The sequence below is a fragment of the Crinia signifera genome, chromosome 1 (genome assembly GCF_055691185.1).
Source record: "Crinia signifera chromosome 1, ASM5569118v1, whole genome shotgun sequence".
In the NCBI taxonomy this organism is placed as follows: domain Eukaryota; kingdom Metazoa; phylum Chordata; class Amphibia; order Anura; family Myobatrachidae; genus Crinia; species Crinia signifera.
The window spans coordinates 172,194,454-172,221,809 of NC_139217.1; the positions used below are offsets into that span (position 1 = coordinate 172,194,454).

Here is a 27,356-nt window from a genome sequence, read left to right on the forward strand (position 1 = left end):
AATACAGCAGACAGGGGTGCGGCACTCGGATGAGAACAATAATATGGAGACGTTTTTGACAACGTTTCAGTTTTATTTAAAAACTGTTTTCAAGTCTGACAAACATTAGTGCAATACATGAATTTATAGAGACTGACAAACATACCTCTAGTGCAGTGTTCCGTGCGCACGGGGAGAGCCCGGCACCCCGCCCGGCGTCGGCATTGAGTGATGACGTCATGCCGCTGGACGGCTCCGATACACGGAGTCATAGCAACGGGGGACGCTTACCCACCAACCTGGGAGCGGAGCATACAAAAATGTAAAAATATGGAAATGAACAGTTTGCATAATACACATTAAAATATGCTAATATGTGCTGCTTATCAGAGAAACATTAATTTACTATATATGTATATATGTTGTATGTTAAGTGTTGTTTGTGCGTGTATTGAGGCCATATTGATATGAGGCATGGAATACAAGTTCTATATAAACAGCAGGCTTTTCAGTGGAAAACAGAGCATAGAGGGAAAAAACAGCTCCCTAAATGAGGCTTGGAGCTGGATATATGGCCAGCATACTGATGAAGAGGCTTGGAATACAAAAGAAAGATGGCCGCGAGTGAGTGATGTCACGCATTACATCTAAAATGAGGCTTGGAATGCAGTCAACGATAGCCGCGAGAGACCATAAATAGATCCGCCTGAAAGCGAGGCGTGGAGCGCAAACCTGGAAGTGCGGCTGTAACAACCCCGCGAACGGGACTGCTATAAATAAGTGCATTGTACATTGATGGCAGCACAACTGAGGAAGCCGCTGATCCTAAGGCGGAGAAACGCGTTTTGTTGCTGACCACTGGTAACCAGATACAACCTCCGCAGATTATCGCTGCCACACTGATCAGAGCAGCTGTTGGACTCATTGGTGATGCAGAGCTTTTTTATCTCCTCTCCGTACTAAATAGGAGAGCTCCTCTCATTCTACAGAGGTAAATTGTGTACCTAACAGCACAGACACTAATTAAGCCGGACACACCATTTGGAGATTTGTCTCTTCCAACTATGCGGGACTGGTAACTATAAAAAGCTTTGCTTGCACAAAATTGTTGCTTTGAATGACTTTCCAATCCAGCCTCATATCAGCAAATTAAGCTATAGAAAAGCCTCTTTATGTTAAATGTTGTGAGTCTTGTTTGTTTCTGTCTTGCAATTGCAAAATGAAATACCTGAAGTGCACATATATGTATTATTATTGTTGATATTTTATTTATTTTTAATAAAAATTTTTTACATTGTTATAAGAAATAGTGGTAATTATTGTGCTGCACACCACAGCACTCCCTGGTAGTACATGTCAGTGTAAGCTGCATGTTTCTATTCTTCCTTGTTCTGCTTGAGTTACACAAACTCTGACAGGGAGCAGCAGCGGTGTGCATTGGTGTGATCTCTCAGGTGCATAAAAACCAGCGCTTCTATATAGCCCTTCTGGGCTTCCTCTCCTCTCTATAGTTTTAATTAGAAAAATTAAGCAGAATGTTGCCCTTACAGAAAGCTTGTGACCTCTCTCCACATTTTAATTTACAGCGTCTACCTTTTGATATTAAATTGAAAAGAAAAAAAAAATGGAGTCCACTTTTTTTGCAGTCAAAATCATGCGGGAGGAAAAATTATAGTAAATAAACTGGCACGCTGCTTGCCCTAAGGCTGCCAATTCCGTATGAAAGGAGACTGCAGGGTGAGGAGTAGTGTTAGAGCGCTGTGTGCGGAGAGGGTGTGCAAGTAGTGCCTGTGCCAAGTTGTTGGAAGTCCTGCTGCCTGTGACGCTGAGAAGAGACAACTATAGGAAGTGCTGTAATCATTGGACTAATTAATCTAATTGGTAAATTCCAGTTGCTTAATTAGTCATAAAGCCAGCCATACATCTACAGATCGATTGTCAGATTGGGCTGGTTGGAACAAAATCCTGGTAATGGATGAGAGCAAACAGTTGACCGTTTGCTTTGAAATGCTGGAAAACTGCCAAAAGCTGTCATTCAGATATTCCTTGAAAAAGCCACATTTAGCGGTGAAACTCGTAGGACATGGGTCCTCAAACTGCGGCCCTCCAGATGTTGTGAAACTACAAATCCCAGCATGCCTTGCCACAGTTTTAACACTCCCTTATAGCAAAACTGTGGCAAGGCATGATGGGATTTGTAGTTTCACAACATCTGGAGGGCTGCAGTTTGAGGACCCATGGCGTAGGCTCTTGCACCCTGATTGAAATTTTACTTGGACAAGTCACCCCACCATACTGAAGTGTTTGCCACTTATTCAAATCCAGCGGACATTATCCTCAGCACCACCACTACAATAGTGGCACTTTCTCTCCTCCACTCACCGCAGCTCAGAAGATATCTGGAGGAACGCCACCTCCTAAGGACCCGGTTCCAATCTATAAAGAAGTGGGAGAGGCTCTATTCCGCAAATTAATGGAAACTGCACATACACATCCACACCAATGTGGATGGACTTCCCCAGTACTGGTGGACAAAAAGGGTGACTATCCATGTGTTCGGGTCACTAAACCGAATATATTTTATTAATATATCTACCTCATCACCATTATTAATTTTATGTGTATTGTTTTCATTTTATGTCCTATATATGTTTTATTAAATTAGGTATTTTGAACATTACAATGTTGTCATACATAGCGCAGTTACCATCCTTCCTGTACTTGCCATTCAGATATTACCAGCCCAATCTGACAATCAATCTGTAGATGTATGGCCAGCTTTAGGTTGGTTGTCTAGGGGGTTTCAAAGGAAGTCTCGCCAAATTTTTTCCTGTTAAAACTTGAATTTTAGATAAAAAATAGACTTGCTTTTTAGGTGCTCAAAAACTGTCCTTATTTACTGTATGTGTATTATAGCTGTTGCAAATTTCACATATGTTTGCAATGCTGTAAGAAAAAGTTTTGTAATTATACTTATTTTTTTTGTTAATGTTTTGCCTGATATTTTGAATTCTGCAATTTCATGGATTATCAGGGCAACTACAATCACATGTTACCTGAACTAGTATCCAGAAATACCCTGATACCCCACTGCCCATAATGATCTCTGCACTGTAAATCCTCCCCTACCTTCTAATCCCTCTGCCATCACATTCCATTCTGAGAGCTGTCTGTCTGTGTGGCTGGCTGGCAGCCATACTCCATTCCACAGCAGTTTTGTGAAGGTGAAAATGATATGTAGGAGGAATGCTAAGAAAAATTACTATTTATAATAAAAAAATTGCTAAAAGGAGACTCTTCAATTTCTGATTGCTGCTGGCTTATAAATTAATTAACAAAAGTTTTTTTTAAAGATTTAAGAGATAAGAGTACATCACAACACAGCATGTGATCAAAGTTGCTGCATACTGTAATTATTTGTGCTGGGTGTATACTATATGTAGTATATTTTATGAATGACTGTACTAAACACCTTCTTCATGGTTCAATATGCTGTTAGTACTCATGTTGTACAGTTACTTTTGTTTTAATGGAGGGATTCAATTGTTCAGTAGTTTAAATGGAAAATGCTACTTTATGCTTCTAATCACAATGCATTTGTCCATGAAAATGAAGTAGTCATGGCCAGTGCAAGGCTGGGCATCCAACAATTTAATAGCTCCCATCACTAAACTGAAGCTGTTGGCCTGAGAAAACAATTCATTTCTCTCTTTTTATGTGTGTGTGCGTGTGTGTGTGTGTGTGTGTGTGTGTGTGTATGTATATGTATGTGTATATATGTATATATATATATATATATATATATATATATATATATATATATATATATATATATATATATATATATATATATACATACATACATAATTGGGAGTTTGACTCTGAATTGCGCTAAATGTTATATGCAGCACCACCAAAATCCTCCTGTTAGTGAGGAACAACAGACAAATACAACAGAAAGAGTGATTGGGGTGCGCAACCTAATACATAAAATGTACCTCCCAGTTGGTATTAAATTAAAATCAGAAATACTTTCTGGAGATCATTTCCATGTGTCCAATGTTGGGTGTATTCGCAATGATTATGCACAGTCCGTTTTAAGAGGAATAATCTTTTTATTGCACGAAATACCCGACGCGTTTCGTCACTTCGACCTCATCAAAGGTAAAACCGATATGAACAGTGATCCTAACAAGTATCCTTGCTGATCAATATGATTTTTTGTTCCACATTTTAAATAAACATCAATATGGTATTGTGGATTTAGTCAACCAGTTTGGGATAATTCTGATTGTTATGGGTAATCTTCTGAGGTATATTACCTATGTTGGTCAGGACACTCTCAAAAAAGCAACCTCCTCATCCAACATTCCATGAATCGAAGGCCTGTTAAGGCTGGCGTAGTGCAGCTCCGGAGCTGGATCTGTGGCTCAGCGCCGGTACTGGCGGGCAGCGCTTGGTGTCCCCGGGCGCGAGTCGCGGCCTAGGCTGGATCTGGACATGCTGGTGGCATCTGACATCATCTTCCAGTGCCCAGAGTACCCCCCGGGGTATAGGCCGGACGTCTGGCATCGGCGGCGTCTTGGGTCACAATCCGGTGCCGCAGGCTTCAGGCACGCCAGGACACGCTGGGACGCCGGCATAAAGTGTGGGCAACCTCTTCGGGAAGCTCCTGCATTTTGGATCAGTATGTGCTAAATGCAAGGGGTCTCGGCAGATGGGAACATCTCAGATGAATGAGCTAGTAGGCTTGCTGAAAACGGTTCTTGCAGACACCTTTGTAACCAAAGATGACTTAACAAAAATGTCCATGAAAAGATCCAGAGCTCTTTTGTCTGAGGATTCTGCAGTAGGTCCAGTTATGGGGACCGATGAAGAAATAGAAGAGGGAGAAGTTTTTCAGGAAAGGGCTGAAGTGGACTTTAACCCAGACCTACTTAATAACCTGCTTACGTTGATTAATAAATGTTTGAATATTTGACACAACATAGTTCGCCTGGCTTCCAGGGCAAATGCTACTACTGTGGTTGTCAGAAGGGCCTTATGGCTCAGGCCATGGGCGGCAGACATGCAGTCGAAAAATAAGCTAATTTCCCTGCCATTCTCTTTGGCAAACAATTGAATGATATTATTACGAAAAATTCTGGCAAAAAAAGTCAGTGTGGCTCCTGCAGGATAAAGGACAGAAAAGAGGGCAAAATGGAGTCAATCAGGGCAATTCTGCCGGACGTCAAGAAAGGAGCATTCCTGAGGACTATAGACTTAAAAGATGCCTACTTACACATACCTATATTCCAAGGGCATCAAAAATATCTAAGATTCAGAATAAACAAAACCTCCTACCAGTTCACCTCGCTGCCATTCAGACTGTCCACATAACCAAGAACTTTCACAAAAGTTTTAGTAGTGTTGATAGCCAATCTCAGACAAAGAGGAATATCAATCTGGCCATACCTGGAGGATCTGTTGGCTATGGCACAGACAGAGGGCATGGCACGACAGCACATGTGCCAGGTAATAGACTATCTAGGCCATCACGGGTGGCTGATAAATGCAAAAAAGAGCCATTTGGAACCCTCATTGGTGGTAAAATACTTAGGGGTGCTTTTAGACACACGATTACTGTCGATAAGCCTAACTCAGGAAAGAAGAGTGAAATTGAGGAACGAGATCCTAAGGCTTCCAGGGAAGAGAATAGTCTCTTCAGGAGACTGTATGAAGATATTGGGCTTCATGTCGGCAGCCCTGGATACAATACAGTGGTCAAGGTTCCACGTGAGAAACCCGCAAAATTGCTTCCTAACCCAATGGGATGGGGATGGAAAAAACATGATGCAAAGGATATACCTCTCGAAAGGGGCTGTGGCGGATCTGGAGTTGTGGTCAGACGCAAGATGACTCTGTCAAGGCAGGTCTTTTGCAGTAGGTGTGCAGACGGTGGTTACGACAGATGCCGACCAAACAGGTTGGGGCGTGGTATGCAAGGGTGCAGCTGTGCAAGGAACATGGGAGAAAGATACGGATCAGAACCACTCGAATATCAGGGAGATGCGAGCGGTATACATGGCATGTCAAGCCTTACAAGGCCAGTTATGAAAGAAAGATGTTGTCATCAGGTCAGACAACCAGGTGGTAGTAGCCTATTTGAACAAGCAAGGCGGATGATGTTGCAGGTGACAGCAGTCCTGAGATGGGCTGAGCAATGTGTACGAAGTCTGTCGGCTGTGTAAGTGGCTGGCAAAATTAATCAACAGGCAGATGCATTGAGCAGAGCCAGGATAATGCCGGGCAAATGGGAACTTTCTTCAGAGATATTTTCCGAAATCGTACAGAAATGGGGACTACCGCAGGTGGACCTCATGGTGCCAGTCTTCATCTCCAGGCACTGGGAACAAGGGGCATGGCAGGTGGATGCCTTAACAGCAACGTGGGGCACAGACTTGGCATATGTGTTCCCACCATTCCCGGTTATTTCCAGATTGTTGAGCAAAATACAAAGGGAGAGATCGATGGTAATAGCAATTTTACCATTCTGGCCGAGAAGATCTTGGTTCCCCAGGCTGATGAGGATGGTGGTGGACGGACCATGGAGCCTACCTGATCACAGCAATCTTAACCAACAAGGGAGGTACTACCAGCATCAACCGGGCAATTGGAACCTGATGGCATTGTTACTGAAACCAGAACCTTGGTAGGCTAGGAAAAAGTCAAATTCTGCCACATCTCATAGGATCTGAAAAACGTATGTGGGCTTTTGCAAGATGCATGCTAGAAACCCTAGGGCGATACCAACGATTCTTGACTTTCTACAGCCTGGGTTGGAGAAGGGTTTATCTGCTAGTACATTTAAAGTGCAGGTTTCAGCCCTTGGGGCTATGCTGGATATGAAAGTGGTGGAGGATAAATATGTACAAAGATTTGTTCAAGCCATCAAGAAGATCAGACCAGCTTTCCACAACCCATTGGCCCCGTGGGACTTTAATATGGTCCTGAATGTTTTAACGGAAGCTCCGTTTGAACCGCTGGAAGAGATTCTGGTTATGTGGCTGACCATCAAGGTGGCATTTCTAGTCGCTATCACTTCTGCCAGAAGAGATGTCAGAGATGCAAGCTCTCTGGGCTGAAGAGCTATTCCTTAATTTTTACAAAGACAAGGTAGTGTTAAGGACAAATCCCCAATTCCTGCCAAAGGTGGTCTCAAATTTCCACATGAACCAGGAGATACAGTAGTGCTACCGTCTTTCTGTGAACGCGAAGGAGGCAAAGCTTCATAACTTAGACGTGATGAGAGCCATCAAGATATACCTACAAAGAGTGGAATCATGGCGAAGAACCAAGTGGCTGTTCATGGTAACGGAGGGCAAAAATAAAGGCCTGGGAGCCATGAAAACAACCATAGCAAGGTGGATAAAGAATTGTATAATAGAGGTGTATAAGATCAGAAACCTGGAGCCACCAAAAGGGCTTAAGGCCCACTCAACTAGAGCCATGGCGACATCTTGGGCCGAAAAAGAGGCAGTCTCTAGATGAACTATGCAAAGCGGCTTGCTGGGCATCAGTGCATACATTCACTAGGCATTATAGAGTGGATGTACTGTCTTCCAAGTGATGCGAAATTCTGAAGGAAAATCCTTAGTGCCGTTTTATATTAAAAAAAAATTGAGAGCGAATGAGAAGCTTCTTCAGCTACAAGAGTCTAGCGGAAGAGATGAAAGTGAACATAACTGAGTATCCTTTTATTTATATATTACCCGCCCAGTGAAGTAACTGCTAGGGTATATGTTGGCTGCCATGGGGAGGTAAAGGAAAGTGCCGATTCTTACCTGTTAATACACTTTCCTCTACTCCATCATGGCAGCATTATTCCCAGCCCAGTTTTGGTTGCATTATGTTATGTATATATTGTTGATGGAAGCTTTAAAATTGAAAGACACAGCCTAGAGAGGGCAGTCCTTATATAGGGGAGGTGTCTTTTCTTTCTTTTCCAGATATCTACCTATTGGGAGAAAACACATACGTTTGCTGCCATGGTGGAGTAGAGGAAAGAGTATTAACAGGCAAGAATCCGCACTTTCCTTTACCTCCTAATGGCAGCCAATGTATACCCTAGCAGTTACTTCACTGGGTGGTTAATAAATAAATAAAAGTATACTCTGTTATGTTCAGAGGCCTCTTCAGCTACAAGAGTCTAGCGGAAGAGATGACTTCCGCTAGACTCTTGTAGCTGAAGAGGCTTCTCATTCTCTCTTTTTTTTTTTTTATATAGCGGCACTAAGGATTTTCCTATAGATTATTCACTAACGGGCATCGGGGTGCTTGAAGCAGTATAGTAATATATAGACATTGTAGGGGCTCTGCACACACTAAATTAACTGATAATAAATAGTGGTGATTTGGTTCATGAATTGATCAATGCATTTAAGCCTGCAGCCCCCTTCACGGGACCCCACTTTTCTGCAGGTCCTAACACTATCGCTACAATACACGTAGCTATCACATCAATGTTTGATTCCAGGCATGCTATCTGGTCTGAAGCTCACAGCACACTTTGCTTTTATAGGTGAGCAGCTACCAACACACCTGTCACTAATCATCTAGAGAAATGGTTAACATAAGCTATGGAATCTTAGTTAAAGCAGGGTGCATGAGAGAATGTGACCACAATAAGACTAATTTAAAAAATTAATCTAATAAACAATATATGCACTTAACATCGGCACTCACATTTCCTAGTTTTGGGGTGCCCTATGGCTTGTGACCACATTGTTTAAACAGACATTGTAGGGGCCCTGCACACACTAAATCAACTGATAATAAATAGTGGAGATTTGGTTCATGAATTGATCAAGGCATTTAAGCCTGCAGCCCCCTTCAATGTCTGTTTAAACAATGTGGTCACAAGCCATAGGGCACCCCAAAACTAGGAAAGGTGAGTGCCAATGTTAAGTGTATATATTGTTTATTAGATTATTTTTTTTAAATTAGTCTTATTGTGGTCACATTCTCTCATGCACCCTGCTTTAACTAAGATTCCATAGCTTATGTTAACCATTTCTCTAGATGATTAGTGACAGGTGTGTTGGTAGCTGCTCACCTCTAAAAGCAAAGTGTGCTGTGAGCTTCAGACCAGATAGCATGCCTGGAATCAAACATTGATGTGATAGCTATGTGTATTGTAGCCATTTTCAGCGATAGTGTTAAGACCTGCAGAAAAGTGGGGTCCCGTGAAGGGGGCTGCAGGCTTAAATGCATTGATCAATTCATGAACCAAATCTCCACTATTTATTATAAGTTAATTTAGTGTGTGCAGAGCCCCTACAAGGTCTGTTTAAAGAATGTGGTCACAAGCCAGGGTAGCACTTCCCATAGCTTGTATGCTCTTGTGCACTTCCTAACGATTGTGTAGTCCAATATGCAAGGATTTGTAGAGGACAGCACCCAGAGACAAAATAATTCTAAGTAAATAAAGCAGCTGGTATCAAACGTTTTCGATGCTTTATTGCATCTTCATCAGGATATCTTCATCAGGATATCTTCATCAGCATATCCTGATGAAGATGCAATAAAGGATCGAAAACGTTTGATACCAGCTGCTTTACTCTGAATTATTTTGTCTCTTGGTGCTGTCCTCTACAAATCCTTGTGTGTGTGTGTGTGTCTATATATCTGTATGTATGTATGTATGTATGTATGTATGTATGTAGGTTTATCGGGTTGGCACTCTGGTCTTAGAATAATAAAAGTTCCGGTGCCAGGTACAGTACATAATAGAACAATAGACAGCACTTACCCCCTCATGGAAAGGATGGAACCGGCACACTGATGTAGGTAAAGAAAACTTGGTTTATTTAGGAGTGCAACATTGCACAAGGTGACAGCTGCTGACCTGACAGCCGTTTCAACTGCTGGACGCAGTTTTCATCAGAGGTGAGGCACAGCAGAACAAAGCAGGTTTAAATAGCATGGCATTGCGCCAAAATCTATGCAAATGGGGTCAACCAAGCCCTCACTTCCAAAGTTCTATCGCGCCTTCAGCAGACCCAAACAGAGCAGAGAGCGGCACTCAACGGATTTGACAAAAAGATTATTTAATTTCAAGGTGGTACAGGCGGCACCATACTGGCATCATCGTCGACGTTTCAAGGCTTGTCACCTTTTCATCAGGATGCGCCCAAAGTGGATAAATATGTATGTATATGTGTTTGTGTTTGTGTGTGTGTGTGTGTGTATATGTATGTCGATCTCGGTGAAGGATATTTCTTACTAATTAAATAATTATCACGATACATCTTAACTTGTTACAGTACATTCTTATTTCTTATTTTGTTAGAGTTTACCTGTAACCCATAAACTGCTGTGAGCTTATAATACAGCATCTATGTAAAATATCTTTATTGGTATGTGCTTATACATGTAAACTATTTTCTGAGTACAATACAAACTTTTTTTTTTTTAACTTTCATCCAGGAACTGATGAAGATTCATTGATTAATATCCTGACACAACGGTCAAGTTCACAAAGACAGCTTATTGCAAAAGAATACGAGGCAGCCTGTGGCAAGGTATCAACCTGCGTTTTTACACTAGGGAAAGGTGTCCGTAATAATTGACATGGGAGTATATAATAAAAATAGATTGTATTAAGGGCCCCATGTCTCAGAAGGTCTTTCACCAATTCAACTGAATCAGCTGATTGGACACGCAGATCGTCAATCCATAGGAAAAATTCTTCAATTTAGAAATACCAAATTTTCCAGTCCCAATTCTTTTAGAGTAGGGATTAGGGAATCTTTTGAACATGTTGAATATCCCCAGTTCCCTGAGGCAGACTTTGGGGGATCAAGTTATTGCGCAATGATCCTACGAAGTTTCTGTTAGAATATTTTTTTTTTTTACACTAACAATAATGTCTGCTACAAGATGTTTGGTATATAGCTAGAGATGTCTTTTCTTATTTTGGATTGTACATTTTCTAATCGGTGGCATGATGCCATCAGTATAACCTACAATGTATTCTTGTTCTATGCTTAGGAACTTAAGGATGACTTGAAAGGTGATCTTTCTGGAAACTTTGAGCATCTTCTGGTATCGCTCACATTGCCTCCGGCTTATTTTGATGCAAAACAACTAAAGAAGGCCATGAAGGTATGTATTAGGTTGCAGACTATCTTCTGTTCTTTCATTTCCGTTTCTTTTCTCTCTTCTCTCATTGCCCAAAGTTTGAAACCTTTCCCCCTGTATATCCAAAGTATAGTTACATCTGCTCCAACAAATATTTTGATTTAACCCTTTGGAATTACCTGGACTTCTGCTCACGTTGCTTACGAAATGTGATATGATGTTCCTCTAAGTCACAATAACAGATAAACAGTCTTTTTAAACTAACAACACACAAATGACAGTACTTTTATACATTCAAATTATTGGTTGGGAAAAGCATGTGAACACCATGGCTAATCACAGCTAAAAAAAACCAGCTGATTAAATTTGTTTGGAAGGAAAACACCTCTCTTTGGGGGCTATGTAATAGGCTCCAAGATTTCAGAAGTGACATTAATTTTGCACTCTTCTCTAGATTTAAAGTTGCAATAATTTAAATAACGGGTACTTATGTATTATCTGGGCTCCCATGTTAAATGCACCCCATTTTTTCATACCCCTACTATCCAACTACGCATGGAGTTGATTTTATATAGTGTGGCGAGCGCAGCGAGCCACCGTGCCCGAAGCGTGGTGAGCGCAGCGAACCCCGCGAGGGGACGCGGTCTCATAAGAAAAACGGGAGCCCAGATATTACATAAGTACCAATAACAAAGTCACCCAAGATCATATAAATGTATGTACCTGTTTCTGACTACTCTATTACATAACCCATTTTGAGTGGGGTTGGCGGGTTGGGGAAGCCACAGCGCACAAGCATCAAAACCTCACCCCAACTGTAATATATAGTGGACGGAGCATCATTGTTTTGGAGCTGTTTTGTTGCTACAGTGCCTGTTTCGCTTGTTCTTATTGACTGAAATATTATTTTTAAAGTTTATCAAGACATTTGACTGGAGACCGTAAGGCTAGCTGTCCCCCAACTAAAGCTTAACAGGCATTTGATCACCCAACAAGACATTGACTCACAAATTTGAACAACTGAAGAAAATATTACGAGAAAGTTTCAGAATCACAGATAGTGCGCTCCCAAATCTGTTGGTGAGATAAATGGAGGTAATTCCACACCCCTCCTGGAACACAGTGGAAAATAATATTATCTCCCAACACTTTTTCGCCTCAGCCCTTCCACATGTATATTTAAACAATAAGAATGTACAAAAAACTCTTATCTTTAGATCCAATTGATCGTGCACTGTTCCTTGTTCAAATATCTCCAATGTATATCATGAGATAGAAAGATATAGAAATACCATCATAGCGTAAACAGGTTTTAATACATACAATATACAGTGACACAAGATAAAATCCTCACAAATGGGATAACATCACAATTACCATAAAACTCAGAACTTAAATTAAGAAGTTCCCAAATAAGCAAATACAGAAAAGGAATCCACTCCGGATGCGTCATAAACAGGAGAGAGAAGTCGTCAGCAAATTACCAGATGTTGTGGAGAACTAGTGATCCACTAGATTCTTAAACGGGCAAAGAGCGCGACTCGGTGCTGGTCCTGGACTCCTGCAGCAAGTCTCCAGGCAGCGTCACCTCCTTACTTCTGCATCAAAGGTGGGTTCCTTCCTGTCCTCTTAGTGGTGGGCCGACGCGTTTCGACCACGTCCGTGGTCTTTATCAAGGCTTTGAATAGCCTTGAACACTTCAAAGCCTTGATAAAGACCACGGAGGTGATACTTCAGAAGGTTCCTTAATCCTTCACCCAACCAACATGCATTCACAAAAATGGAGTATATAACCTATCCAGCACTTATGAGAGGGTCCACGGCCTGTAATTATTCCATCCCGTGGGTCGTCATGTCATGTAAATACAAGATATGCATCTCGTGGTGTAGTACAACATAAAGGATTTAATTGGCATAGAACACAACATATAAAAACATTTAATAGAACAATGTCAGTGGCAAAGCAGGTAATTACCAGAAAGAGAGAACTGCAGGGTACAGTTCAAAATGAGTACAGTTCACCTGGGTGGAGCCTGCATTGTTTAGAAGCTGACAGAGTTGGACTGTTACCAGGCCAGGGAACACACCATCTTGCGAAGGTAGAATGGGTTACCGGGATCCATATCCCTTGATACATGCTCATGTTAAACTGTACCCTGCAGTTCTCTTTCTGGTAATTACCTGCTTTGACACTGACATTATTGTATTAAATGTTTTTATATGTTGTGTTCTATGCCAATTAAATTGTTTATGTTGTACTACACCACGAGATGCATATCTTGTATTTACATGTCATGATGTAATAATTACAGCACGTGGACCCTCTCATACGAGCCGGAAAGGTTATATACTCCATTCTTGTGAATGCAAGCCTTCTGCAGTAGTCCAGTCCAGTCCTGACCTTTTACTGACTGAGATGCTGCGGCATGACCTGAAGAAAGTGTTTTATACCAGTCATCAAAATATTGTTGGACCACTTGTACGGAGAATCTTCCTTTGGTCTGATTTGGAGCTAAAGGAAAAATTAGGTTGATGTTATTCCTGCCAAAGGACCAGTTAATAAATCCATATTTTTTCCATGGTAGATGGTATTTTCATAAAAACTTAAAACATAATCCTATATAATAAAAGGCGAATGCTGCTCCTTGCCTCTATGGGAGGAATTCAAGTGTTTTGATCGCTGCCAGACACTAGACAGTGCCTAACTGAGCAATTCAAGTGTTTGAGCACACACACAGCTGACATTATTGTTATACTAGCTGACCCACCCGGCGTTGCCCGGGAAAACCTTGGTTTTTTTTTTATTTCCAATATTGCTGAAAAATGTCATTTTACAGAATGCTGTGCCAAAGACCTAAGATTGTAATTTGTTAAAGATTCCACCATAATGTTAGAATCTGTTTGCATTGATACTCAATGACGGCAATAAAATCAGGTGTGGTGGTGTTGTTTGAAACACAATGCTCCTGAGTTGATAACTTGTATGTGTTGATGAATTCCATATCCACTCCTGAGATTTAGCACCTATGACATACCCTCCAACATCTGAGGGTCAGAAATCGGTACAAAATCAGAAAGGGACGTGGCCACACCTCCATTTCTATACTTTCAATGGTACAGTTTCTAGGGTGTGTAATGAAAGGCGTTGAGTCCGTGGAGACTGGGGTGGTCGTTACTTACCGCGCCATAATTAATTAAAAATTCACGGCTCCCTGCCACTGCCTGCACCAGTCTCTGAGGTCTGGGGATCTGTAAAGCACATGCACCGGGCATCTCTACCAAACAGTGGGGCAGCCCCTGAGTGTGGGAGCAGGTCCGCGGGCCTGGCCACATGACCTCATGACGCGGCGCACGCTACCCGCACCACTGCAATGCACCACTGGGAACGGGTGCAATGGGCCAAATTCTTTCCTACACCCGCCAGGCCAATCCACCGATCCAGTCATCGCAATCATAAATGGGTGCATTGATAAGGTTTGGAGTGTAAGAAGCTGTAGAATAAGACTGAGATAAAGATTTGCCAAGTGTACACTTTACTCAATAAATCATTAAAAAAATATAAGTGTACACCCAATACAATCAAGAAATTAAAGTAGGATTAAAAAATAAGTTCTGATTCAAACTGATAATTTTTTGAATGGGGGTGGGTTGCGAAACAAATCTATAGGTGGGGGGTATGGATATTGTGGGCATAATTGGTGTTTGGTACACCTAAAGGGGGTCCTCAATTGATGGGATTTTCACTACAGTATCACGGTCACAGTGTAACCATAGGGGGATTCCCAATTGGGGTCCAGGTGGTCTTTTAGGAAACCTTTAAAATCCCATAGGTCTCTTCTCCTTGAGCCTACGGTCTCCCTCAATGATAGTCAATCACTGAGGGAGACCGTAGGCTCCAGGAGAAGAGACCAACGGGATTGTAAAGGGGTCCCTAAAAGACCACCTAAACCCCAATTGGAAATCCCCCTACAGTGACACTGTAGTGAAAATTTCTCATCAACTGGGGACCCCCTGTAGGTGTACCAAACACCAATTATGCCCACAATATTCATACCCCCTCGACCTATAGATTTGTTTTGCAACCCACCCCCTTCCAAACAATTATCTGTTTGAATCAGAATTTATTTTTTAATCCTCTTTCATTTCTTGATTGTACTTCTATGTACACATATTTATTGAGTAAATTGTACACTATAACGTGATCAATCTTAATCTGTCTTATTCTTCAACTTCTTACACTCATAACATTCAAACAAATACATGCAGCGCTCATGTCCATCGACCAAACATTATCTATGAAGCAAAAGAGTCTGGGAAACCCTTAAGGCAGAGCAGTGCCTAACATCAAACTGGCTAACAGGGTGAGTGCAGTGTACCCACTTTGTATTGATCAACGGGTGCATTGGTCAGGACAAAGATTTCTCCGTACAACTGGCCGGGGAGCGCAGAGACGGATATGGGAAAAAAAGAAAAAACGGTACATTAGGTAGTTTTTATTTGCTGTTAAATAATTGGCAAATTCTTTTTTTATGTGTTTGTGTGTGTGTTGTACTGTTTTTGTGTGTGTTGTGTTGTTTGTATCTGTCCAATGAGTAAGTGTGTGAGGTGGGCTATGTATATACAGTATGTGTATGTGTGTGTTGTGCCTTTGTGTACCTGTGCAGTGTTTAAGTGTGTGTTTTGTATGTTATACTGTTTTTTGGGGTGTGTGTGGTGAATGTGGGTGTGAGTTGTGCTGTTAGAGGTATGTTATGTGTGTGTGTTGTGTGTATCTGCCCAATGTGTAAGTGCGTAAGGTGTACTACGTATAAATGTGTGTGTGTAGTGTGCTGTGTGTATCTGTGCAATGTTTGTTTGTGTGTTCTGTGTATTGTACTTTTTTTGGATGCGTGTTGTAGTGAATGTGGGTGTGTGTTGTACCGTGAGTGGTGTGTGTAGTGTGTGTTGTGTTATCTGCCGAATGTGAGGTGCGCTACACATATATGTGTGTGTAGTGTGCTGTGCGTATCCTGGCAATGTTTAAGTGTGTGTGTTCTGTGTGTTTCTATATCTGCACAATGTTTAAGTGTGTGTGTTCTGTGTGTGTTGTACTGTTTGGGGTGTGTGTTGTAGTGTATATGGGTTTGTGTTGTACTGCATGTGGTGTGTTATGTGTGTTTTGTTGTGTGTGTCTGTCCAATGTGTAAGTGTATGTTGTGTGCTATGTGTGCATATGTGGTGTACTGTGTGTGCGTGATATGTGGTTTATGTTGTATATACTCAATTATTCCTAATTGTTTAAAGCCATCATCATAATGTTAGAATGTGCCATTCATACTCAATGACAACAATGAAATCAGGTGTGGAGTTGTTCCTTCGCCAACGGTTTCTCAGATCGTCAATATTTTCCCCAGATCATCAATGAAGGCAAATTAAATCTTGGTGTTTTTTTTAATTTCTAAGTGAAATTTCCAAAAAACGTCTTCGAGGTGCAAGCCCCTGGGTCCAGAGGTATCTTGACGCTGAATTTGGTGGCTCTGAGTGCCACGGTGTGTCTGCAATGCGACAGACACACACACGCACACACACTCTTCAACTTATTATATAGATTACTGTATGTCACTTTGAGGGACTGGTAACTAGTTGTTTTAGAAGTGTGTTAATAAACAAACTGAAATGTACCAAGCTTTAAAAGGAATAGAGTGGCGAGTGATAACCAGCGGATCAGTTCCTAACTGCCATCTTTCAACCCAGTTGGTAGCATGCCAGTCGGGGGCTGGTTGTTTATCACTCACCACTTTATCACATTGTGAAACTTGGTGAATCTGGCCCTCTGTGACTTAGATAAACATCAGATAACATACTGTAAGACCAATTTATGCAATTTCAAGGGGTTCACATAGTTAAGGTAAGTCATAATAATAGCAACAGTAACAATTGTTCCATGCATAATTAAATCATTTACAGTATTTAATATATAAATACACTTGTTTGTATATATCATGTTGTTTGTTATATAACAAGGCATGTCCTTTAACTGACATTGATTTATTTTATTCCCAAGGGCACAGGGACATCTGAAAATATTTTAATAGAAATTTTAGCATCAAGAACCAGCAAACAAATGAAAGAAGTAGGGGATGCTTACTACACAGGTAGATATTTAAAATCTAAAATACAGGTTGCCTTATGAAAAAAAATGATCTTAAAACTAATGTAAGGGTGTTTAAAATTTCACTTACATTTACTGTGAAGCTGATTACAAAATATATAATATATTGTTGTTTGTTCAGCACTCTTGTTGAAGATGTAGCGCACCTTGGTGTCTTCTCAGTCAATTGTATGGTGCAAATATCCTGAGACCTATGGCAGGGTCCACATGAAGAAGGCGGCACTCAGCAGGCTTAGCTATTTAAACCATCTTTATAGTGTGCAGTAATTCATACATACAGCGTGTCATAGGTCGACATTTCAAGACTGGTATAGTCTTTTCATCAGGACGTGAGCTGAAAAGTGCAATAGTGCTGTGCAGAAGAAGAGGAAGGTTTTGCACAGCACTATTGCACTATATATATATATATATATATATATATATATATATATATATATATATATATATATATATAATTTCATTTGGGGGTCGAGCTTTCTTTCAGCCACAGATTTCTATGGATTCTATGCAATTTCCAGAACAGTTTGTGAGTCCCTCACTCTAGAATCCTTCAAAAAGACTCAATATTTCCTCAAGTATTGTTTATGAAAAGCTTTTATGTATAGGTAGTCTCTCCCATATCCGGAGATCTCTTATCCGAAATATTCCAAAAACCGTGTGTTTTTTTTTTTAGAATATTTCAGATAATTTTTTGTTTTCTTTTCCTCTGACCCTTTTTTTCATGCTTACCGAGTACACCGATGTCCACGGAGGCCTTCAGGATCTTCTTCAGCTGTCACAGGAGTGCATTGCGTGGGCGCACCAGTGATGTCACCGGCGCACCTGCAAACTCGCGCAATGCACCACTGGGATTGCTAAAGAAGATCCTGAAGTCCGCTGTGGAACCAGGTAAGTATGTAAGAAATAATCCAAAAACCATAAAAATCCCTTATCCAATATGCTCATGGTCCTGAGCATTTCGGATAAGGTATATTCAACCTGTACTTTATGGTTCCTGTACTGTATTACATGTATTCTATCTGTTAAGCGCCTTGAGTATTTTTGGAAAAAGAGCGCTATATAGATAAAAATATTATTATACACACACATACCATATACATTAGTTAATTACATTAGAAAAACACCACTCAGACTCCACCAGGGCTCACCAATGCATTAATTCATTGTAAATAAAGACATTCTGTATTGACCAACAGGTCAGATACCTTTTTTCTCCTTTTGTCTGAAATACTATTGGAACAGATCCTAACCCTGTCAGCTGTTTCGGTGTGTAAACTTAAACCTTGCGTTTCCCCTTGTACATCTGACCATGCCCTATCCCAATTATACCAGCTTCTCCTTGACAGCTCTGATGCACACAGGTGTCTCAGCTATACAGTATGTTGGAGGTGTTCATCTCATGTTGGCTCCCCATTCCACATTTGTTGGCACTGGGTCGCAGTTCTCAAACTCTCAGCTAAAATTTTAGGTGAGGCAGTTCTCCTCGATCCCAGTTTTGGGCTTTTTCACATATCTTCTTTCCCCATTGCAAACTACTGTATAAGAAGTCCCTTTTAAAACCTCTAAATAATGCTTCAAAAAACATACCGATATGCTGGACCATGTGATTTTAAGGGTTTTTTACAGGAATCTCCACCTGACCACTCCCACCTGTTGACTCTATCTTTAGCCTCCTTTTTGGGGCCCTGTGCTCAGACAGCCACCCACAGGCTTTGGGATTGGGACTCTGCTGGTACTGGGATCACTGTTTCTCCTTTCTGTATGTGGCTATATTACTTCGTTCATCTCCCAGTACTGGTTCTTCTATTCTTCTCTTGTTCCCTTCATTCACTATCCTTTTCCCCTCTGTATTTCTGCTTTCACTTTTGATTCTGTTCTCTTTTCCTATGACTTTTGTACCTTGTATTTTGTGTTTTTGCAAATGTACTATTGATAGGTCTTTGTAGATATAACTTAATAAAAATAATTTGCATTCAATGACACGGTAATCATAATTATTTGTAAATGTATCCAGTCTTTGAAAAGGATATTGTGCCTTATGCTCATTTATTTGAAGTAAATTAGTATGTCTTAGGCTGCACAAACACCAGAAGTTTTGGATCCTTTTCTTTAAATGTAATGTACATCATACATAACTATCAATATGTTGCCTTCTCTTCTAGTGTATGGGAAAAGTCTGGGTGACAACATCAGTTCAGAGACCTCAGGTGACTTCAGAAAAGCCTTGCTGTTCTTGGCTAATGTAAGGCTTTGTTTGAACACATATTTGTTTGACATATTTTATGTTGTATACTAATATTTGCTTTATTTTTATATGGCAGCCGGATTGTAGGAATATAACCAGTAATTGGCCAGTGGTATTTCTTCTGCCCAATTATAACGAAGTTATAGAGGGGTCCAAACCTAGGTATTGCCTTTGCCTAAAGCCAGGAGCCACCAAGAGCAAATTCACTCTTTGATCTTCTATTTGGGAGATCTCTGCAAATGCATTCAGTTCTGGTGCAATGTTAGCTTACGGCATGGTTCTCTAAGCGGACAATTTATCATAGTATATTTGCAGCAATATCCCCGAAAACACCTGTTTTTGGGGGTTAGCCACAAATATCAAGTAACACCTGAATTTAAGAAGGAGGAATTGCAGCAGGTATCGCTAAGTGGGTAAGATCCCCGTTAGATATGCAATCCATTATAAGTGGGCCCCTGACTCAGATAAAACTACATGGGGGAGAGCTCCGTATTTACATGAGGAGAGTTACTGTCCAAAAGAGGACAACATTTCAGAAACTAGTTATGCCTGTTGTACTTTTTTGGGGCTAAATGAGTAGGAACAGTATTACGCTAGTAGCTAGAAAACTGAGATTGAAGTAGGAAAACATTATTGACTAGGTGCTGCTCTTTCTAAACTATTTTTTTTGTGTTATGTGTGCGTGAGGGGTATATTTATTTTGTAGAGAAAAAAAATCATTCACAACTGTACCATGTGTTCTGTGTGTTTTATATTAGATTGCATCTAGTTCAAAGGAATGTAATACGTTAAAACACAGTGGGCGGTATTCAATGTGAATACCGGCGACGTGCAGCGAATCCTGTTTAGGATTCGCTGCACATTCGCCACTGCTCGCTGCGTTCCGGAGCCTCGCCGGCTCCGGTATTCAACAAGTCAGGGGCTCGCTGCCCCTGACTGGTGAATTTGAGCTCCTGCGGCAGACGCCGCAGGGAGCCTGAGGACGGTGGCAGGCAGGGAGATGGAAGTATCCCTGCCTGCCCCAGAACGTTTGTGGGGGGGAGGTGAGCTCCCCCGGTGCCAGGCAGCACAGGCTGCCCCCCGGGGGTGCCAGCAGGGGACCGGGCATATTCAATACACCCGATCATGAATATGTAATGATCGGGTGAAGTGAATATATGAATATCTAATGAGTGGCTTGGCTCCGGCCCCCTGCTGGCTGGTCTGTGTACAGCACATGAATAAAAATAGCATGCCCCTCCTCAGAATAAAATTCCAGATTTTGTGACACCAATTGTAAAAAACAAAACACTTTATTTTAAAAGTTCACCTTCCACTTCACCATAAAAAGATAGCGATTGCTACTCGGTGAATCATGGCGAAAAAAACCTTGAAATGTATTCGCCATCTGGTCATTGAATAGGGTGATTCACCGTTTTAGTCAGAAATTCGCCTTACAGCACAAAATCGCCATAAAAACCTGGCGAATCAGCCTCATTGAATACCGCCCAGTGTGATTTGAACTAGATGCCATGTGATCTAGTGCAGTGGTTCATAACCTCGGTCCTCCAGTACCCCCAACAGTGCATGTTTTCCAGGTCTCCACACAGAATCCCAAGTGACATAATTTGCTCCACCTGTGAATCGTTTGAAATGTGTCAGTGAGTAATGAGTGCACCTGTGCACCTGTGCACCTGCTGGGCGACCTAGAAAACGTGAACTGTTGGGGGGGGGACTACTTGAGGACCAAGGTTGAGAACCACTGATCTAGTACAATACTTTTTGTACATTGCGATATGAAGTGCATGAGAGCAAAAACCGCACTGTGTATGGGCTTAACAGCACCTTTTCCATTTGCCCTTTGCTACCATATTTTGCAATTCATTTTTTCTTTCTCCTCAGAAATGTGGGCGTAGATTTAGGTATTGAATATGTTATTAAAGACCAGACTGCAATGATGATTAGTGTGAATTTCAAAATACATTTAGTGAATTCTGTGCTAAATTTGTCATGGTAGATGGATTATGCGGCCTTTAGCATTGCTTACAAAAACACAATCAATCTCCATATACTTAATCTATAAAAATTGATTCTCTTTTATTTTTTTCCTGCAGGCCAGACGTGATGAAAGCTCAAAAGTGGATGAACATCTTGCTAAAAAGGATGCAGAGGTAAATGAAGCTAGACATAGTTCCCCTGCAGCTCTGAGGCATTGACATGTGATAATGATATATACAGCCTGCTCTCCTCACTTAGCATGCTAATCGCCTGTCACTGATTCCTCTCATAATAATCCTATTTATCAAACGTTAGTCTGATACAGGGGGACTAATATTAGGAAACACATATTTATATCTATTATAGTAACCAAGCAAACATGTACACGTATATTATATACTAGTAAACCCGCTCAAAGCAAATGCTTCGAAAGCTAGTCTGCTACAGATGGGTCACGGTCCATCTTTGCTGGGGATGGCGCTGGCGTCGCCAGCCGCCATCCCCCGCCAGCGCCATGGCGATCGTGAGAAGGGGGCGCGCGCGCACGCCCCCTTCCGACGGCGCTTCCAAACGTTTCCCCGGGTCCCCGCCGGCTTGCCGGCGGTAACCCGGGGTCCCCGCCGCCTGCCCGCATCCCCCCTAACCCCCCCCTAACCCCGTCCGTCTCCCTGAGGCGGAGACGGACAGGGTTTCCGCCACGCTAGCGACGGAGACTGAGACGCGCGTGCGCGTGAGACGCACGCGCGTCTCAGTCTCCTCGCTGGCGAGGCTGCTGGCGGGTCGCCAGCGCGTACGTTCTGGCGACCCGCCAGCAAGGATGTACAATGACCCATCTGTACCTTGAGATTGCCTTTGTGTTTATGCATGTGTGAAAGAGAAAGAAATGTAGTTTCACTCGCTGCCAGTAGATGGCAGTGTTTTGGAGGCACACAATCAGACACCAGACATTTGCATAGATGATCGGGCAGTGTTTTAACATAGGATGAACTATCTCTCCACCTTCTATCCAGTGTAACACATGTAATACAAACTGAGGATTGAAACTGATCAAACAATGGTCAGGAAGCAGCAAGCTTTAATATGTGGCCAAACCTCCAAAAAGAACGACTGCTGGGTCATAAACCCTGATGTCCTATCATCGCAAAGGACAGCAAGAGATGTCCTTTAGGATCCTCTTCAAGCATATGGGATTACTAATGCATGTATCTGGCATGACTGAATGGGGCAGTGCAGTGGGCAGGAGTTAAACCCTGCATGTGACTTACCTACCAGTACTCATAAAACAGGGTGCAACCCAGCAGTGCAAGCCCCATAGGTGGGGTTGCAGTGCAATCCAAAATTCAGTTAAGAGAGCCGTACCGGTACCAGTGAGTTCTGAACAGCGATGTTTGGCAGTGTTTGGGCTGGCAGATTATGTGGCTCTCTATTTAGTATTTGGATTGCACTGCAGCCACCACCTCTAGATACATCATATGGGCCCTGTCACTGCCTAGCTGACACACCCCCGTGTATCTGCACTAGTTGTGCTACTAATACATTAATGAAGTTATGCAACTTTTACATTGGAAAAAAAAAGTTACTGTTATAAACATCTTTTATTTTAATATAGATTTTGTACAATGCTGGGGAGAAAAAATGGGGGACGGATGAAGACAAATTTATTGAAGTCCTTTGTTTGAGAAGTTTTCCACAGCTTAGGCTAAGTATGCCATATTTTTCTTACTTAAAAATACATATGGTTTCAAATGTAGTGCGCGAATGTTAAATTCTGGGTTGTAGTACACTTTATTAACTCCATTTTTTTATTAACATCTTTGTAGTGCCCCATCGTCCATATTGTGATCATTTTGTCAGTTGGGCCCAGGTAGAACAGCTATAATCCACCTTCACTGTGATTTCCATGATAGCTTTTTTTTTGCTATCTTGGGTAACTGGACACCATGCTCTCACCCTGTTTTGGGTGCAGTTAAGTCTATTATGCTTATGACCTTATATCATGATAGACCAGCAATTTTTCCTTGCATTGAAGTCTGGAGTTACATCTTTGGTACTTGTGTAGTTTCACGGCGCCACCGCGCGCACAGTCTGTGTTTGAAACTTGGCAGCTTGCCAGACTCTGTGTTTAACTCTGCGCGTGCCGCTCTAGCTGTTCTCAGCGCAGCACGTGGCTGCTTTACATATGTAATCTACGTTATCAGCATAGCGCTGGGCAGCAGCAGCGCGCGCTGCCCAGCGCTGACAGGTCACTGTGGTACTTGTAGTTCCAAAGTGAAATAGATAGTCCTGCACACCGCTGACAACGGGGGCATGTAAACTGGACACCCCGGCACCCCGCTAACGTACGGAGATTCTAAACTAGACACCCCGGCACACGCTAAAATTTAGACGCTAAAGCGTCTAAATCCAGACTCCCTGCACCCGGCACACACTAAAATTTAGACGCTAAAGCGTCTAAATCCAGACTCCATGGAAACCGATAAGAAGGGGGCATCTAAATTTAGACGCTAAAGCGTCTGAATTTAGTTGGATCTATGTGTGCACTGTGCAAAACACTCTTAAACCTGTTCGCAATGACACTAGTCGACGTAACAGCTGTCGACCTTGTTAATTCCACTATCCACGCCACCCCGAAGCGTGGCAAGCGGATGCGGTACGCGTCCGACCGACCTTTTCATACCCCCACTATCCACGTTGGCGTGGAGTTGAATTTATAAAGTGTGGCGAGCGCAGCGAGCCACCGTGCCCGAAGCGTGACGAGCGGACGCGTATACCTGTGAAGTATCTGGGGGGCTCGGCACGCTTCGGGCTCGGTGGCTCGCAGCGCTCGCCACACTTTATAAAATCAACTCCACGCCAACGTGGATAGTGGGGGTATGAAAAGGTCGGTCGGACGCGTACCGCGTGCGCTCGCCACGCTTCGGGGTTACGTCGACTAGTGTCATTGTGAACAGGTTTAAGAGTGTTTTGCAAAGTGCACCCCTAGATCCAACTAAATTCAGACGCTTTAGCGTCTAAATTTAGATGCCCCCTTCTTATCGGTTTCCAGGGAGTCTGGATTTAGACGCTTTAGCGTCTAAATGTTAGCGTGTGCCGGGGTGTCTAGTTTAGAAGCCCTGTACGTTAGCGGTGTGCCGGGGTGTCCAGTTTACTTGCCCCCGTTGTCAGCGGTGTGCAGGACTGTCTATTTCCTGTCAGCTAAAAAAAGAGAAGGATAGTAGCGCTAAACAGTATTTTGATAAAAATTACAGGGTTTATTACACACAGAATTAAAAGATTGCACAACAACAATAATAGACATATGCAAAGGATTTGGCACCTATTTAGCTACTTGGTAGGGTGGTCCATTCCTAGTACACCGCCATAGGTGTTTTCCAGATAAATGTCCGGAGGTAAGGTAGGTATATATTTACCGCAGGGAAGTGTCCAATTGAAGATAATTGATCCTTGGCAAGGAAAGCAGTAACTGCAGGAGACTTCAGATGGTTTGTATGGAGTTCCCAAATATTATTGCGGAGCAAGATGTAAGCAAAGTAAGCTCCGGTGGCGGCTGGTCTGGGCCAGGTGGTGATGGTAGTAGCAATGTGGATGCCAAAATGCCTTATCCTGACGCGTTTCGCTGTCTAAAAGTACAGCTTTATCAGAGGAAACATTTCCTGTCAGCGCTGGGCAGCGCGCGCTGCTGCTGCCCAGCGCTACGCTGATAACGTAGATTACATATGTAAAGCAGGCACGCGCTGCGCTGAGAACAGCTAGAGCGGCACGCGCACAGAGTCTGGCAAGCTGCCAAGTTTCAAACAGACTGTGCGCGTGGTGACGCCGTGAAACTGCACAAGTACCACATCTTTTTATAGGAAATGAGGCACATGATACAGATCCTGAAGATGTCCTGTAGACAGTGGTCTTACTAAGTATGGGCTCTTCTATAGGACTTATCCTTGACAAGCATTGATCCTAGTTCACCTAGTCAGATTTGTGCTCCTAGACCTGATTTGGCTCTTGGTCCAGTGATGACTGACTGCCCTTTTATATCTCCTACTATAATGCAGCCCCCCCCCCCCCCCCCCCCTGTTCAGTGCCGAATTTCCCATTAGGCACTTGGATGCATGTGATAGTACTGTCAGCCTGAAATGTACCAGTAACTGCAAAATGTTTCCACTGTACTGCACCAGGTTCCATCTTGAATTGAGTGTAAATACAGTAGATAGGACATGCAGATACTGCCCCTGTAAGTTGTCCTACTTAGCAAATCATCAAATGAGGGCTTATAACTAATCAATAAAAAATTAGGCAGGAGGGCGGACATTCTTTTTGTGCCTACGGGCGCCCTCACCCCTAAATCCGTCCCTGCCCTTGTTACTTTACTTTAATTACTTTAATTTCATGTCTGAAACATTCCATAACCATCGTTCTCTTTGGGAATGTGTTTCTGTTGTTGTTATATTCCTTCAAATGTATATTATTTTCTTTTTATTATGGACTTTTATTATTGTATTATTTTCAGTAACTCAGTTCTATACTAAAATGAACAGATCCTTAAAAAAAATACATTGTTTTGCAGGACCTTTTAAAAAAAAAAAAAAAAAAAAAAACTAATAAAATGATGTGGTCTATCTGTGTATGTATAAATAGACCACACACCCATACTTTGTGGTCATATGCGATCAATGGCGTCTTGATCAACAATTATGTGGTCAACCACTCATGGTAAAATGCATCTAGATAGACGCCTAAAGATAGATCTAACGGAAGATAGATGCAAGTGTAAGGTTGAAGGAAACGTGATCGACGGTCACAAGGTTGACATGAGTTTTCTAGTTTTTTTTTGCTTTAGACTGACTTGGTTCATACTATACTATCCAAGTGGGCATAGAGTTAGATTATAATAGTGTGCCTGAAGCATGGTGAGCAAAGCGTTACACTAATTGATGGTACATGTCGACCGGTATCAGCATTGACACTAATGTGAAATACTCATGTAGACCTTTTGTTTGTCGACCCTCTGACCATATCGACCTTTTAAGTGTCGACTTTTTTGAGCCTGCCCACCCATTGCTTGTTGACTTTTATTGTTGTCCTACTGACTGTCTATCTAGACCAGGGGTAGCCAACTCCAGTCCTTGAGAGCTACCAACAATTATCTCTACCTGTGGATCTTTGTAATTTGCCAGTGAGTAAAGGGTGCACCTGCTAAGTGGTCTGGAAAACATGAACTCTTGGTAGCTCTCAAGGACTGGAGTTGGCTACCCCAGATCTAGACACGGTAGATCTATCAATCCATCACCGGTTATTGTTACTGTAATGCAGTGGTCAAGGAACTCGATCCTCATTACCCCACACAGTGCATGTTTTGCTGGTAACCCAGCAGGTGCACAGGTGTACTAATTACTCAGACACATTTTATAAGGTCCGCAGGTGGAGTTAATTATTTCACTTGTGGTTCTGTGAGGAGACCTGCAAAACATGCACTGTGTGGGGTAATGAGGACCGAGTTCCCTGACCACTGCTGTAGCGGGACTACTTGTTAAATGAATACAGGCTTTAGGCCAGGGCTGGGCAACACCGGCCCTTCAGATGTTGATGAACTACACATCCCAGGATGCTTTGCATTAGTTTTGCTATGTGGCCATGCTGAAACTGATGCAAGGCATGCTGGGATGTATAGTTCATAAACATCTGGAGGGCCGGTGTTGCCCAGCCCTGCTTTAGGCAATACATGCTGAGTGGCATTCTGCATTTACTTAGTTTAATGGGTTGTCTTGGTAAATAATAAACCCTCTTTTCTTAGTCTATTTTCACTCATTTAAATGTATGGATTGAATAGTGGGAGATGCATTATTGAAAAAAAAATGTAGCAAAGAAATTGATAAAGGATACATGTAAGGA

The 27,356-nt window shown here is 42.1% G+C and overlaps 1 protein-coding gene across 1 annotated transcript in view; it reads left to right on the plus strand.

Moving 5' to 3' along the window:
• Positions 1 to 27,356, plus strand: part of ANXA3 (annexin A3) — an 86,462-nt gene that overhangs the window by 41,855 nt on the left and 17,251 nt on the right. Inside the window, exons 4-9 of the mRNA XM_083177116.1 lie at positions 10,447 to 10,541; positions 11,011 to 11,124; positions 17,144 to 17,234; positions 19,414 to 19,493; positions 21,590 to 21,646; positions 23,083 to 23,176. Coding sequence (XP_083033242.1) covers positions 10,447 to 10,541; positions 11,011 to 11,124; positions 17,144 to 17,234; positions 19,414 to 19,493; positions 21,590 to 21,646; positions 23,083 to 23,176 — 531 coding nt within the window. The remainder of the gene's footprint in view (positions 1 to 10,446; positions 10,542 to 11,010; positions 11,125 to 17,143; positions 17,235 to 19,413; positions 19,494 to 21,589; positions 21,647 to 23,082; positions 23,177 to 27,356) is intronic.